This window comes from Dreissena polymorpha, chromosome 14, assembly GCF_020536995.1.
Source record: "Dreissena polymorpha isolate Duluth1 chromosome 14, UMN_Dpol_1.0, whole genome shotgun sequence".
NCBI lineage: Eukaryota > Metazoa > Mollusca > Bivalvia > Myida > Dreissenidae > Dreissena > Dreissena polymorpha.
The window spans coordinates 35,129,077-35,144,442 of NC_068368.1; the positions used below are offsets into that span (position 1 = coordinate 35,129,077).

Below are 15,366 nucleotides of genomic sequence, written 5' to 3' on the forward strand. Positions count from 1 at the left end.
CATCATACAAAAACAACAAAGGACAACAACTCTTAGCTAAGAAAGTGCATGGTTATGTTTGTTGTGCATGGTACTTCTACCCATTGATTTCTACACACCTATGAAGTTTCATGTTGAAATGTTGTATCATATCTGAGATATAGCCCTGAAAAGTTACATCATACACAAACAACAAAGGCCATTAACTTTTATTTAAGAAAGTGAAGGGTTATGGTTCTTAAGCATGGTATTTCTCCTAATTTATATCAATACACCCTGGAAGTTTCATGTTGAAATATTGCATTTATCGGAGGTATAGCCCTGAAAAAATTCATCATACAAAAAAACAACAAATAAAGGTTAATAACTCGTATAAAAGAAAGTGTATGGTAATGGTTCTTGTGGATGGCACTTCTCCTAATTGATGTCTATACACATATGAAGGTTCATGTTGATATCTTATATAGTTTCTGAGATATAGCCATACAAATTTATTTGACAGACTGACGGACTGGCGGACAATGCCAATTCTATATCACTTTGCCTTTGGTGGGGAATAATTCAAGGTTTGTCATGTTACTTCGAAGAAAATCCAATTCACGCTTTGACAACAAAGTGATTGGTGTTCGCTTTCTTAGTCAGCGAAAACAACGGTTTTAGTGATGATAACGTGCGACTTGCGTGTTGCAATTAAGTCACAATTGTATCGTTGTAGTAAAATAATTGTAAGCTTTTGTCTCTTTTTGCCTGCCGCGACATTATCTCTACAACGAAATGAAAACTGTGTCAAAAATCACTACTTCCACCATTAGGAATAAAGATTTTTAACTATTGATAGACTATTTAATACATTTATTTAAATATACATTTTCATGAAAACACATTGCTTGATGTCATTAAAGAGAGTTACAGAGAAAAAACATAATTTTTAAAATACTTTGATTTATTTCAACACCAAACATAACCTAAATGAAAATACAATCAGTTTTTTAACTTTCATGATGAATCCAGGTGTCCAGGCAGATTGTGTCTAGATAACAGCCAGAGAACATACACTCATAAATAAAGACAATATATTAACAGAAAATGTTAAGATATGGTTTAAAATATTTAACAAATCACAAAAAAAATGAAATTTCTAATCTTAACCTTAATAAGTATAATTCATTTTTCCGCCAAACAGCCATCATACATTCAAATGTTCCAACCATTTTACTCATATTGTTCACTGAATTGTCACTTAAACTATTCAAGGGAGAACACAATTAATGTCAATAACCTAATTTGTAAGACTGGTGTGTGACAGAGTGGGCCACATAGTTGTTAGACTGGTGTGTGACAGAGACGGCCACATAGTTGTTAGACTGGTGTGTGACAGAGTGGGCAGGTCTGTTTCTGGGCGATCTCATTCTCGTAGGCGCGATGCTTGCAGGCGCTGCACATCCAGAACTGGTACTCCATCAGGGGCCGCCCAGTCACGATGCAGGTTGGGAACTTTGTATCGCAGTTTGGACACGCATTAGAGCTACAATCATATACAAAAAATGGATACAATAAATTGCATATCTTGGTATAGACACGAGTTCATCCTACAGTATTTGTCCTACATCCTACACCATATACTAACTGAATGATGCAGAGCACTTTACTTTTTTATCAAGTACAATTTACGTTATAAATGTTAGCTCAATTGCACCAAAAGCCTGAGGCTTATGAAGACACACTGATTTTGTCTGTTGCCTTGGCAGCACAAGAACTTGGTGTTTTGAGAATGTGCGAGAACTCCCTTAGTGGGGATCATGTCAGGGATATCTGGCACACCTGTACAAATGACAATTAAAAAACTGATTAGTTTTGTTCTGAGAAAACTGGGCTTTATGCACAAAAACTAAAAGTGTCATTGCACATTCGCCTGTACTTTCAACAAAGGCTTTTCAAGGATGACAATTTCCGCCTCAACTGGATTTTCCTTTAGATGAGACTTCCTTCAAACAAAAAATTCTATAAAACAAAAAGTCTTATCTGTGATAAGCCTTTGTGGACTTCACAGGCTAATATGGGACAACACTTTATGCACATGCACTAAGCCCAGTTTTCCAATAACAGATAAAGGGTTACACAACTGGCGTGTATCTTACCAGTCTGGGATGGTGGCTGAACAGCTTGTACATTCTGTTGTGGTGCTGCGACTGTCCTTGGGACTGTGCCTGTAATACACACAAAACACACTATAGGCACTCTCTGAATTGATTTGTTCAGTTAAATAGTTCAATAAGTACAATAATAAAAACATTAAAACTTACAAGATTCTGAATGAAAAAGACAATTTAGATAAAAAGTGATAAAAACCATATAGTAATGAAGGATAATGGCATCATTTGGAAGCAATATGCTGCTTCCTTTGTTGGATATCAGATGACCTTAATGGTGAATATTAAAGTTTAAGATCCTCAAACTGATTGCTACCTACTTGGTGAATATTAAAGTTTGAGGTCCTCCAACTGATTGCTACCTACTTGGTGAATATTAAAGTTTTAGGTCCTCCAACTGATTGCTACCTACTTGGTGAATATTTAAGTTTGAGGTCCTTGCACTGCTCGCGACCTACATGGTGAATATTAAAGTTTAAGGTCCTTGCACTGCTTGCTACCTACATGGTGAATATTTAAGTTTGAGGCCCTTGCACTGCTCGCGATCTACATGGTGAATATTAAAGTTTGAGGTCCTTGCACTGCTTGCTACCTACATGGTGAATATTTAAGTTTGAGGTCCTTGCACTGCTCGCGACCTTGGTGAATATTTAAGTTTGAGGTCCTTGCACTGCTTGCTTCCTACTTGGTGAATATTAAAGTTTGAGGTCCTTGCACTGCTTGCGACCTTCTTGGTGAATACTAAAGTTTGAGGTCCTTGCACTGCTTGCTACCTACTTTGTGAATATTAAAGTTTGAGGTCCTCTAACTGCTTGCGACCAACATGGTGAATATTAAAGTTTGAGGACCTTGCACTGCTTGCTACCTACATGGTGAATATTTGAGTTTGAGGTCCTTGCACTGCTTGCTACCTACATGGTGAATATTTGAGTTTGAGGTCCTTGCACTGCCCGCCACCTACATGGTGATTACTATAGTTTGAGGTTCTTGCACTGCTTGCTACCTACTTGGTGAATATTTAAGTTTGAGGTCCTTGCACTGCTCACGACCTTCTTGGTGAATACTTAAGTTTCAGGTCCTTGCACTGCTTGCTACCTTCTTGGTGAATATTAAAGTTTGAGGTCCTCTAACTGCTTGCAACCAACATGGTGAATATTTAAGATTGAGGTCCTTGCACTGCTTTCTACCTACATGGTGAATATTCAACTTTGAGGTCCTTGCACTGCTCGCGACCTACATGGTGAATACTATAGTTTGAGGTCCTTGCACTGCTTGCTACCTACTTGGTGAATATTAAAATTTGAGGTCTTTTCACTGCTTGCTAACTACTTGGTGAATATTTAAGTTTGAGATCCTTGCACTGCTTGCTACCTACTTGGTGAATATTAAAGTTTGAGGTCCTTGCACTGCTTAGTACCTACATGGTGAATATTAAAATTTTGTCCTTGCACTGCTTGCGACCTACATGGTGAATATTTAAGTTTGAGGTCCTTGCACTGCTCGCGACCTACATGGTGAATACTAAAGTTTGAGGTCCTTGCACTGCTTGCTACCTACTTGGTGAATATTAAAATTTGAGGTCTTTTCACTGCTTGCTAACTACTTGGTGAATATTTAAGTTTGAGATCCTTGCACTGCTTGCTAACTACTTGGTGAATATTAAAGTTTGAGGTCCTTGCACTGCTTAGTTCCTACATGGTGAATATTAAAATTTTGTCCTCGCACTGCTTGCGACCTACATGGTGAATATTTAAGTTTGAGGTCGTTGCACTGCTCGCGACCTACTTGGTGAATATTTAAGTTTGAGGTCCTTGCACTGCTTGCTTCCTACTTGATGAAGATAAAAGTTTTAGGTCCTTGCACTCCTTGCTACCTTCTTATTGAATATTTCAAGTGCCAGGTCCTCATACTGCTAGCTACCTACATGGTAATTATTCAAGTTGGAGGTCCTCCCACTGCTCCCGTCCTACTTGATGAATAGTAAAGTTTGAGGTCCTTGCACTTCTTGCTACCTTCTTGGAAGATATAAAAATTTGAGGTCCTCAAACTGCTCATGACCAACATGGTAAATATTAAAGTTTGAGGTCCTTGCACTGCTTGCAACCTACTTGGTGAATATTAAAGTCTGAGGACCTTGCACTGCTTGCTTCCTACTTGGTGAATATAAAAGTTTGAGGTCCTTGCACTCATTGCTATCTTCTTATTGAATATTTCCAGTGCCAGGTCCTCATACTGCTGGCTACCTACTTGGTGAATATTTCCAGTGCCAGGTCCTCATACTGCTGGCTACCTACTTGGTGAATATTTCCAGTGCCAGGTCCTCATACTGCTGGCTACCTACTTGGTGAATATTTCCAGTGCCAGGTCCTCATACTGCTGGCGGTGCTCTGGGCTGACTGACTCCATGGTCTCCAGTTTGATGAAAGCGTTGGAACAGATCCTGAACGCACGGTTTGCTGTTGAAGTCAATGCTGCAAGGAAATAAGTTAGGATTTATACAGTTAAAACTTTCAGATAGAACCCAATGGAACTTTCCATGTCATTGATTAATGTCATAAGTAAAGGACTAACTCCAAAATACCAGAAAAGAACAGAAACTTATGTTATGCTTAGTGGATAGATTGTTACACTGGCATAAATTATTCCAAAACTGATTCTTTTCCAATTGTAAATAAAACAAGATGTTTCACTGAAACGGAGGTCCCAACAACACATGTACACAGACAAATAAACTAGTCAGATAAAAATGACTTGCTTCCAAACAAGAAATGATCATTACCTAGCAATGATTAGATGTCTGCTGGGTCCAGTACATCCTCATACTCTCTCAGACCTAGAGCTGGGCTGACTTACCTAGCAATGATTAGATGTCTGCTGGGTCCAGTTCATCCTCATACTCTCTCAGTCCTAGAGCAGTCTTCATGGCTGACTTACCTAGCAGTGAATAGATGTCCGCTGGGTCCAGTACATCCTCATACTCTCTCAGTCCTAGAGCAGTCTTCATGGCTGACTTACCTAGCAATCAGTAGATGTCTGCTGGGTCCAGTACATCCTCATACTCTCTCAGTCTTAGAGCTGTCTTCATGGCCGACTAACCTAGCAGTGAGTAGATGTCTGCTGGGTCCAGTACATCCTCATACTCTCTCAGTCTTAGAGCTGTCTTCATGGCCGACTAACCTAGCAGTGAGTAGATGTCTGCTGGGTCCATTACAGCCTCATACTCTCTCATTCCTAGAGCAGTCTTCATGGCTGACTTACCTAGCAGTGAGTAGATGTCTGCTGGGTCCAGTACATCCTCATACTCTCTCATTCCTAGAGCAGTCTTCATTGCTGACTTACCTAGCAGTGAGTAGATGTCTGCTGGGTCCAGTACATCCTCATACTCTCTCAGTCTTAGAGCAGTCTTCATGGCTGACTTACCTAGCAGTGAGTAGATGTCTGCTGGGTCCAGTACATCCTCATACTCTCTCAGTCCTAGAGCTGTCTTTATGGCTGACTTACCTAGCAGTGAGTAGATGTCTGTTGGGTCCAGGACATCCTCATACTCTCTCAGTCCTAGAGCAGTCTTCATGGCTGACTTACCTAGCAGTGAGTAGATGTCTGCTGGGTCCAGTACATCATCATACTCATTCAGTCCTAGAGCTGTCTTCATGGCTGACTTACCTAGCAGTGAGTAGATGTCTGCTGGGTCCAGTACAGCCTCATCCTCTCTCATTCCTAGAGCTGTCTTCATGGCTGACTTACCTAGCAGTGAGTAGATGTCTGCTGGGTCCAGTACATCTTCATACTCTCTCAGTCCTAGAGTAGTCTTCATGGCTGACTTACCTAGCAATGAGTAGATGTCTGCTGGGTCCAGTACATCTTCATACTCTCTCAGTCCTAGAGTAGTCTTCATGGCTGACTTACCTAGCAGTGAGTAGATGTCTTCTGGGTCCAGTACATCTTCATACTCTCTCAGTCCTAGAGTAGTCTTCATGGCTGACTAACCTAGCAGTGAGTAGATGTCTGCTGGGTCCAGTACATCTTCATACTCTCTCAGTCCTAGAGCAGTCTTCATGGCTGACTTACCTAGCAGTGAGTAGATGTATGCTGGGTCCAGTACATCTTCATACTCTCTCAGTCCTATAGCAGTCTTCATGGCTGACTTACCTAGCAATGAGTAGATGTATGCTGGGTCCAGTACATCCTCATACTCTCTCATTCCTAGAGCAGTCTTCATGGCTGACTTACCTAGCAGTGAGTAGATGTCTGCTGGGTCCAGTTCATCCTCATACTCTCTCAGTCCTATAGCAGTCTTCATGGCTGACTTACCTAGCAATGAGTAGATGTCTGCTGGGTCCAGTACATCCTCATACTCTCTCAGTCCTAGAGTAGTCTTCATGGCTGACTTACCTAGCAGTGAGTAGATGTCTGCTGGGTCCAGTACATCCTCATACTCTCTCATTCCTAGAGCAGTCTTCATGGCTGACTTACCTAGCAGTGAGTAGATGTCTGCTGGGTCCAGTTCATCCTCATACTCTCTCAGTCCTATAGCAGTCTTCATGGCTGACTTACCTAGCAATGAGTAGATGTCTGCTGGGTCCAGTACATCCTCATACTCTCTCAGTCCTAGAGTAGTCTTCATGGCTGACTTACCTAGCAGTGAGTAGATGTCTGCTGGGTCCAGTACATCCTCATACTCTCTCAGTCCTAGAGCAGTCTTCATGGCTGACTTACCTAGCAGTGAGTAGATGTCTGCTGGGTCCAGTTCATCCTCATACTCTCTCAGTCCTAGAGCAGTCTTCATGGCTGACTTACCTAGCAGTGAGTAGATGTCTGCTGGGTCCATTACAGCCTCATACTCTCTCATTCCTAGAGGTGTCTTCATGGCTGACTTACCTCGCAGTGAGTAGATGTCTGCTGGGTCCATTACAGCCTCATACTCTCTCATTCCTAGAGCAGTCTTCATGGCTGACTTACCTAGCAGTGAGTAGATGTCTGCTGGGTCCATTACAGCCTCATACTCTCTCAGTCCTAGAGCAGTCTTCATGGCTGACTTACCTAGCAGTGAGTAAATGTCTGCTGGGTCCAGTACATCCTCATACTCTCTCAGTCCTAGAGCTGTCTTCATGGCTGACTTACCTAGCAGTGAGTAGATGTCTGCTGGGTCCATTACAGCCTCATACTCTCTCATTCCTAGAGGTGTCTTCATGGCTGACTTATCTAGCAGTGAATAGATGTCTGCTGGGTCCAGTACATCCTCATACTCTCTCAGTCCTAGAGCAGTCTTCATGGCTGACTTACCTAGCAGTGAGTAGATGTCTGCTGGGTCCAGTACATCCTCATACTCTCTCAGTCCTAGAGCAGTCTTCATGGCTGACTTACCTAGCAGTGAGTAGATGTCTGCTGGGTCCAGTACATCTTCATACTCTCTCAGTCCTAGAGTAGTCTTCATGGCTGACTTACCTAGCAGTGAATAGATGTCTGCTGGGTCCAGTACATCCTCATACTCTCTAAGTCCTAGAGTAGTCTTCATGGCTGACTTACCTAGCAGTGAATAGATGTCTGCTGGGTCCAGAAGACCCCATACTCTCTCATTCCTAGAGCTGTCTTCATGGCTGACTTACCTAGCAATGACTAGATGTCTGCTGGGTCCAGTACATCCTCATACTCTCTCAGTCCTAGAGTAGTCTTCATGGCTGACTTACCTAGCAGTGAGTAGATGTCTGCTGGGTCCAGTTCATCCTCATACTCTCACAGTCCTAGAACAGTCTACATGGCTGACTTACCTAACAGTAAGTAGATGTCTGCTGGGTCCAGAAAACCCCATAATCTCTCAGTCCTAGAGCTGCCTTTATGGCTGACTTACCTAGCAGTGAGTAGATGTCTGCTGGGTCCAGTATATCTTCATACTCTCTCAGTCCTAGAGCAGTCTTCATGGCTGACTTACCTAGCAGTGAGTAGATGTCTGCTGGGTCCAGTACATCCTCATACTCTCAAAGTCCTAGAGCAGTCTTCATGGCTGACTTATCTAGCAGTGAATATATAGATGTCTGCTGGGTCCAGTACATCCTCATACTCTCTCAGTCCTATAGCAGTCTTCATGATTGACTTACCTAGCAGTGAGTAGATGTCTGCTGGGTCCAGTACATCCTCATACTCTCTAAGTCCTAGAGCAGTTTTCATGGCTGACTTACCTAGCAGTGAGTAGATGTCTGTTGGGTCCAGGACATCTTCATACTCTCTCAGTCCTAGAGTAGTCTTCATGGCTGACTTACCTAGCAGTGAATACATGTCTGCTGGGTCCAGTACATCCTCATACTCTCTAAGTCCTAGAGTAGTCTTCATGGCTGACTTACCTAGCAGTGAGTAGATGTCTGCTGGGTCCAGTACATCCTCATACTCTCTAAGTCCTAGAGCTGTCTTCATGGCTGACTTACCTAGCAGTGAGTAGATGTCTGCTGGGTCCAGTACATCCTCATACTCTCTCAGTCCTAGAGCTGTCTTCATGGCTGACTTACCTAGCAGTGAGTAGATGTCTGCTGGGTCCAGTACATCATCATACTCTCTCAGTCCTAGAGTAGTCTTCATGGCTGACTTACCTAGCAATGAGTAGATGTCTGCTGGGTCCAGTACATCCTCATACTCTCTCAGTCCTAGAGCAGTCTTCATGGCTGACTTACCTAGCAATGAGTAGATGTCTGCTGGGTCCAGTACATCCTCATATTCTCTCAGTCCTAGAGTAGTCTTCATGGCTGACTTACCTAGCAGTGAGTAGATGTCTGCTGGGTCCAGTACATCCTCATACTCTCTCAGTCTTAGAGCTGTCTTCATGGCCGACTAACCTAGCAGTGAGTAGATGTCTGCTGGGTCCAGTACATCCTCATACTCTCTCAGTCTTAGAGCAGTCTTCATGGCTGACTTACCTAGCAGTGAGTAGATGTCTGCTGGGTCCATTACATCCTCATACTCTCAAAGTCCTAGAGTAGTCTTCATGGCTGACTTACCTAGCAGTGAGTAGATGTCTGCTGGGTCCAGTACATCCTCATACTCTCAAAGTCCTAGAGTAGTCTTCATGGCTGACTTACCTAGCAGTGAATAGATGTCTGCTGGGTCCAGTACATCCTCATACTCTCTCAGTCTTAGAGCTGTCTTCATGATTGACTTACCTAGCAGTGAGTAAATGTCTGCTGGGTCCAGTACATCCTCATACTCTCTCATTCCTAGAGCAGTCTTCATGGCTGACTTACCTAGCAGTGAGTAGATGTCTGCTGGGTCCAGTACATCCTCATACTCTCTCATTCCTAGAGCTGTCTTCATGGCTGACTTACCTAGCAGTGAGTAGATGTCTGCTGGGTCCAGTACATCCTCATACTCTCTCATTCCTAGAGCTGTCTTCATGGCTGACTTACCTAGCAGTGAGTAGATGTCTGCTGGGTCCAGTACATCCTCATACTCTCTCATTCCTAGAGCTGTCTTCATGGCTGACTTACCTAGCAGTGAGTAAATGTCTGCTGGGTCCAGTACATCCTCATACTCTCTCATTCCTAGAGCTGTCTTCATGGCTGACTTACCTAGCAGTGAGTAGATGTCTGCTGGGTCCAGTACAGCCTCATATTCTCTCAGTCCTAGAGCAGTCTTCATGGCTGACTTACCTAGCAGTGAGTAGATGTCTGCTGGGTCCAGTACATCCTCATACTCTCAAAGTCCTAGAGTAGTCTTCATGGCTGACTTACCTAGCAGTGAATAGATGTCTGCTGGGTCCAGAAGACCCCATACTCTCTCAGTCCTAGAGCTGTCTTCATGGCTGACTTACCTAGCAGTGAGTAGATGTCTGCTGGGTCCAGTTCATCCTCATACTCTCTCAGTCCTAGAGCAGTCTTTATGGCTGACTTACCTAGCAGTGAGTAGATGTCTGCTGGGTCCAGTACATCATCATACTCTCTCAGTCCTAGAGCAGTCTTCATGGCTGACTTACCTAGCAGTGAATAATGTCTGCTGGGTCCAGTTCATCCTCATACTCTCTCATTCCTAGAGCAGTCTTCATGGCTGACTTACCTAGCAGTGAGTAGATGTCTGTTGGGTCCAGTACATCCTCATACTCTCTCAGTCCTAGAGCTGTCTTCATTGCTGACTTACCTAGCAGTGAGTAGATGTCTGCTGGGTCCAGTACATCCTCATACTCTCTCAGTCTTAGAGCAGTCTTCATGGCTGACTTACCTAGCAGTGAGTAGATGTCTGCTGGGTCCAGTACATCCTCATACTCTCTCAGTCTTAGAGCTGTCTTCATGGCTGACTTACCTAGCAGTGAGTAGATGTCTGTTGGGTCCAGTACATCCTCATACTCTCTCAGTCCTAGAGCTGTCTTCATTGCTGAATTACCTAGCAGTGAGTAGATGTCTGCTGGGTCCAGTACATCCTCATACTCTCTCAGTCCTAGAGCTGTCTTCATGGCTGACTTACCTAGCAATGAGTAGATGTCTGCTGGGTCCAGTACATCCTCATACTCTCTCAGTCCTAGAGCAGTCTTCATGGCTGACTTACCTAGCAATGAGTAGATGTATGCTGGGTCCAGTACATCCTCATACTCTCTCAGTCTTAGAGCTGTCTTTATGGCTGACTTACCTAGCAGTGAGTAGATGTCTGCTGGGTCCATTACATCCTCATACTCTCTCAGTCCTAGAGCAGTCTTCATGGCTGACTTACCTAGCAGTGAGTAGATGTCTGCTGGGTCCAGTACATCCTCATACTCTCTCAGTCCTAGAGCTGTCTTCATGGCTGACTTACCTAGCAGTGAGTAGATGTCTGCTGGGTCCAGTACATCCTCATACTCTCTCAGTCCTAGAGCTGTCTTCATGGCTGACTTACCTAGCAGTGAGTAGATGTCTGCTGGGTCCAGTACATCCTCATACTCTCTCAGTCTTAGAGCTGTCTTCATGGCTGACTTACCTAGCAGTGAGTAGATGTCTGCTGGGTCCAGTACATCCTCATACTCTCTCAGTCCTAGAGCTGTCTTCATGGCAAGGTCCACATAGCCTGCAGATACACAGCAGCATGTAGAGAACAAAGCAAACAAGCTCTGTACTGCACTCTTAGTTAACATCACAACAAGAGCTGTCTCAACATAGCACACTAGACTATTCTTACATTTTCATAGTCTATTGTCTAATTTATGTGAATGACCTGAAACTATGACTGCAAAGACATGCTTAAAGGGAATATCAGCAATAGTAACAAAGGTTATGGTTTCAATACAGCTTTTATGCATAAGCGTTTTTAAGTAAATGTCAAGTGTCAGCTAAGAAAACAGTGTAATGTAACCCCCTGTGTAGCATCTTGATGTATCTGGTTTGCCACACTAACACAGGGTGTGTGTGTGTGTGTGGATTTCGTTGGATATTTATTTATTTCATCCCAAGGTAATTTTGTCTTACAAAATTTAAATATATGATAATTTGTTGGGATCTTGAATACAATTAATCTGTCCACCCACAAAATCAACATAAATAAATGTCCAACAAATAATGATAATTTTACAGTATTTGGTAAAATAATGTATAACAAAAGTAAAACCATTCATGTCAAAATTGACTTGAAATGATTTTACTTAAAAAATGTTATCACTGAGTTGTCTTGTGGAGATGCCCTGCTTGCACTGAACCAGAGGCAAGTTTTACCTTCCTGTAGTTGCCTCTGAGCCAGCAGGTAGAAGTGGAAGGCCTCAGCCCCGCGCCAAGCGTTCTCTATCAGCTTGCCATCTGACACAGCCGCTGTGTCCTCCTCAAGAAACCCTGCCAGGGCAGAGCTTGCCTACAATACACAGAACAGGCGTCTTTCATGTAAACATTTTTTTCTTGACCTGTAGGTCATCTTTACTTGCATTAAAAATGTATTAACTCATATTATCGTTCTGCATACTACATGTTTGTGTTGTGACATACCATGGCTGCTCGTTTCCTTGAACTTAGCCCTGGAGGTCATCTTTAAGCTACATTATATGTAAATAGACTCATATTATTGTTTGGTATACTACATGTGTGCAGTGTGACCTACCATTGCCCCTCGCTTGTCCTTGACCTTGGCTCTGGAGGTCATCTTCATGAGTTCATGGTACTGCTCCACCAGCAGCCCTCCCAGCACGTACAGCTTCTTGATATGCAGAGGCTTCTGCTTCTTTTCTCTCTGCTCATTGGCAATCTGGGGCAAACAAAGACATCAAACATACACCTCATTGGCAATCTGGGGCAAACAAAGACATCAAACATACACCTCATTGGCAATCTGGGGCAAACACAGACATCAAACATACACCTCATTGGCAATCTGGGGCGAAACAAAGACATCAAGCATACACCTCATTGGCAATCTGGGGCCAAACACAGACATCCAACATACCCCTCATTGGCAATCTGGGGCCAAACACAGACATCAAACATACCCCTCATTGGCAACCTGGGGCCAAACACAGACATCAAACATACCCCTCATTGGCAATCTGGGGCCAAACAAAGACATCAAACATACACCTCAATGGCAATCTGGGGCCAAACACAGACATCAAACAAACCCCTCATTGGCAATCTGGGGCCAAACAAAGACATCAAACATACCCCTCATTGGCAATCTGGGGCCAAACAAAGGCATCAAACATACACCTCAATGGCAATCTGGGGCCAAACAAAGACATCAAACATACCCCTCATTGGCAATCTGGGGCCAAACAAAGACATCAAACATACCCCTCATTGGCAATCTGGGGCCAAACAAAGACATCAAACGTACACCTCAATGGCAATCTGGGGCCAAACACAGACATCAAACATACACCTCATTGGCAATCTGGGGCCAAACACAGACATCAAACATACCCCTCATTTGCAATCTGGGACATCTAAACAATACTTTAAATGCTAAAACGTGTACAACATATATAAATAAAGTTGCCAGTGTATCTCCTGGTAAATGATGTACCTTGAAGAGCAGTTTGGCAGCCTCGAGGTAGTGCCCAGCCTTCCTGTAGAGCTCTATAGCATTGATAATCTTGTTTTTCTCTAGGAGGTGCTGGGCGTACTTGGCCAGCAGGGAGTCTATCTCACGCACATTGTGGGTCTTGGCCAGGTCTATGGCCATGTTCCACTGGTTCAGACTCACACAGCAATCTATGGCAGTCTTGATGTGGTTGCACTGAAGGCCAGACAACAGCACAGTCACATACCAGGATATAGCAACAATGTCACATGGCACAGTCACATACCAGGATATAGCAACAATGTCACATGGCAGAGATGAAAGACATAAAAGTGATGTTCAAATGCGTAGTTGTTTACAAGAAAATAATATAAGGTTGTCAATGTTTTCTTGAATACTATGGTATGCTAACAAGACATAAGGCCTACAGCGTATTACCTTGATGTATGCATCGACAGCCTGGTTGCACATGCCCACAGTCATGAACATGGAGGCTATCTCCTGAAACAGTCAACATTGGTGGGTCAAAATACTGGACATGGGTACACAGTGTAAGAAAAGAAACTATTGTAGTGTCAGCATGTGTGTGTTGAATACTGACCGGCAGCAGTTTGTGGTTCTCTGGCAGACTGGAGACCATCTTCTCCAGGCCTGTGTAGTCCTCCAGTATGTAGTAGCACTCAGCCAACCGTTCCTGGTTCCTGCCCTGCACGTAGTACGTCACAGCCTGCTGCCTGCAAATAGTAACAAATATAGTATGTCACAGCTGCTGCCTGAAATAGTAACAAATTGAATATGTCACAGCTGCTGCCTGTAAACAGCAAATAAATGTTGTACATCACAGCCTGCTGCCTGTAAACAGAAAATAAATGTAGTACATCACAACCTGCTGCCTTTAAACAGCAAACTCAAAACTCACCATTTCTGCCTGTCAGCATAGTAGTCCCCTATGGTGTTCCATTGTTACAACTCAACATTTCTGCCTGTCAGCATAGTAGTCCCCTATGGCATTCCATTGTTACAACTCACCATTTCTACCTGTCAGCATAGTAGTCCCCTATGGCGTTCCATTGTTACAACTCACCATTTCTGCCTGTCAGCATAGTAGTCCCCTATGGCTTTCCATTGTTACAACTCACCATTTCTGCCTGTCAGCATAGTAGTCCCCTATGGCGTTCCAAGCCTCCTCCAGCTGTAGATCGTCACCACCAGACCCAGTCTTAAGCAGCTGTACCACACGGAACCAGTCTCCAAGTTTCTTACGCAGGCTCACAGCAAGGTCCCTGAAACAGATTACACATCCATGTGAAAAAGTAAAAGAATTCTGCCATTTGAAACATTTGATGCATGTCACCAAAAACCTTTTTGTCAAAAATGCAAGTCCTAATTTTTTATTGGTTTTTTTGTGTTCAATTTCTTTGAATGTTTTAAATTTTCAACAGTAGTAATTAGAAGTTTAGAACATCTCATACTTCTGCCAGAAAAATGTCTCAATGCAATGCACATAACTCAGGAACATGTGGAGAACACAGCATTAAAAGGTGTCTTCCACATCTACACTTTATGTTGATGACATATTCAAAGCTTCAAGTCAAAAGCTTGAGAGATGTATTGAAAGTAGTTCTCTCCATAACTTACTCCATTGAATGCCTCTGCCATAAAAAAGGCTCGATTCAAGGGCACATAAATTAGGAATGTGTGGATCATTGCACATAGAAATAGTGTCTTGCAATCTATACTTCATGGTGAGATGACATATTTAAAGTTTCAATTATTTAAAACTTACACCATTGTATGTTTCTGCCATGAAATACGCTCATTTCAAGGGCACATAATTAAGAAATGTGTTGATCATTAAGCATGGAAATTGTGTCTTGAACATCTATACTTCATGGTGATGACAAACTTAAAGTTTCAAGTCAAAAGCGTGAAGTAGAAATACTAGTAGATTGATTTTCAAACTTTTTATGGGGCCAGAAGGAAAAACTAACCCCAAACCCAACAAACCAACAAACCAAGTAATCAATAGCTAACTCCAATATGCCCGCTGTAAAACTAAATTAACAGGGGTTTAAAAGGAGGCATATGTGTTGTAATGTGTTATCATAAAATTAAGACAAGATGGACATGGTGATTCCAGTTTACCCATCTCTATGTTTTGTCAGATTGTATAACGATTAACAAATGTAGATACTGCATATATCAATACAACATTGATACATATTGATACATTGATAAGCAAATGAACAGCTAAAAGTTCACTCAATTACGCTTAGAGGACATAAGTTTT

General features: G+C 42.8%; 1 protein-coding gene across 3 annotated transcripts in view; it reads right to left on the minus strand.

Moving 5' to 3' along the window:
• Positions 1-816: 816 nt before the first annotated feature.
• Positions 817-15,366, minus strand: part of LOC127857082 (WD repeat-containing protein 35-like) — a 45,505-nt gene continuing 30,955 nt past the window's right edge. For all 3 annotated transcript variants that reach the window (XM_052393417.1, XM_052393416.1, XM_052393415.1), the window contains 10 exons: positions 14,216-14,359; positions 13,678-13,810; positions 13,515-13,577; positions 13,080-13,292; positions 12,162-12,305; positions 11,786-11,918; positions 11,058-11,144; positions 4,471-4,600; positions 2,118-2,186; positions 817-1,504 (listed from right to left, as the gene is read on the minus strand). In XM_052393417.1, the coding sequence (XP_052249377.1) occupies positions 1,339-1,504; positions 2,118-2,186; positions 4,471-4,600; positions 11,058-11,144; positions 11,786-11,918; positions 12,162-12,305; positions 13,080-13,292; positions 13,515-13,577; positions 13,678-13,810; positions 14,216-14,359 (1,282 nt within the window). In that variant the 3' untranslated portion in view covers positions 817-1,338. The remainder of the gene's footprint in view (positions 1,505-2,117; positions 2,187-4,470; positions 4,601-11,057; positions 11,145-11,785; positions 11,919-12,161; positions 12,306-13,079; positions 13,293-13,514; positions 13,578-13,677; positions 13,811-14,215; positions 14,360-15,366) is intronic.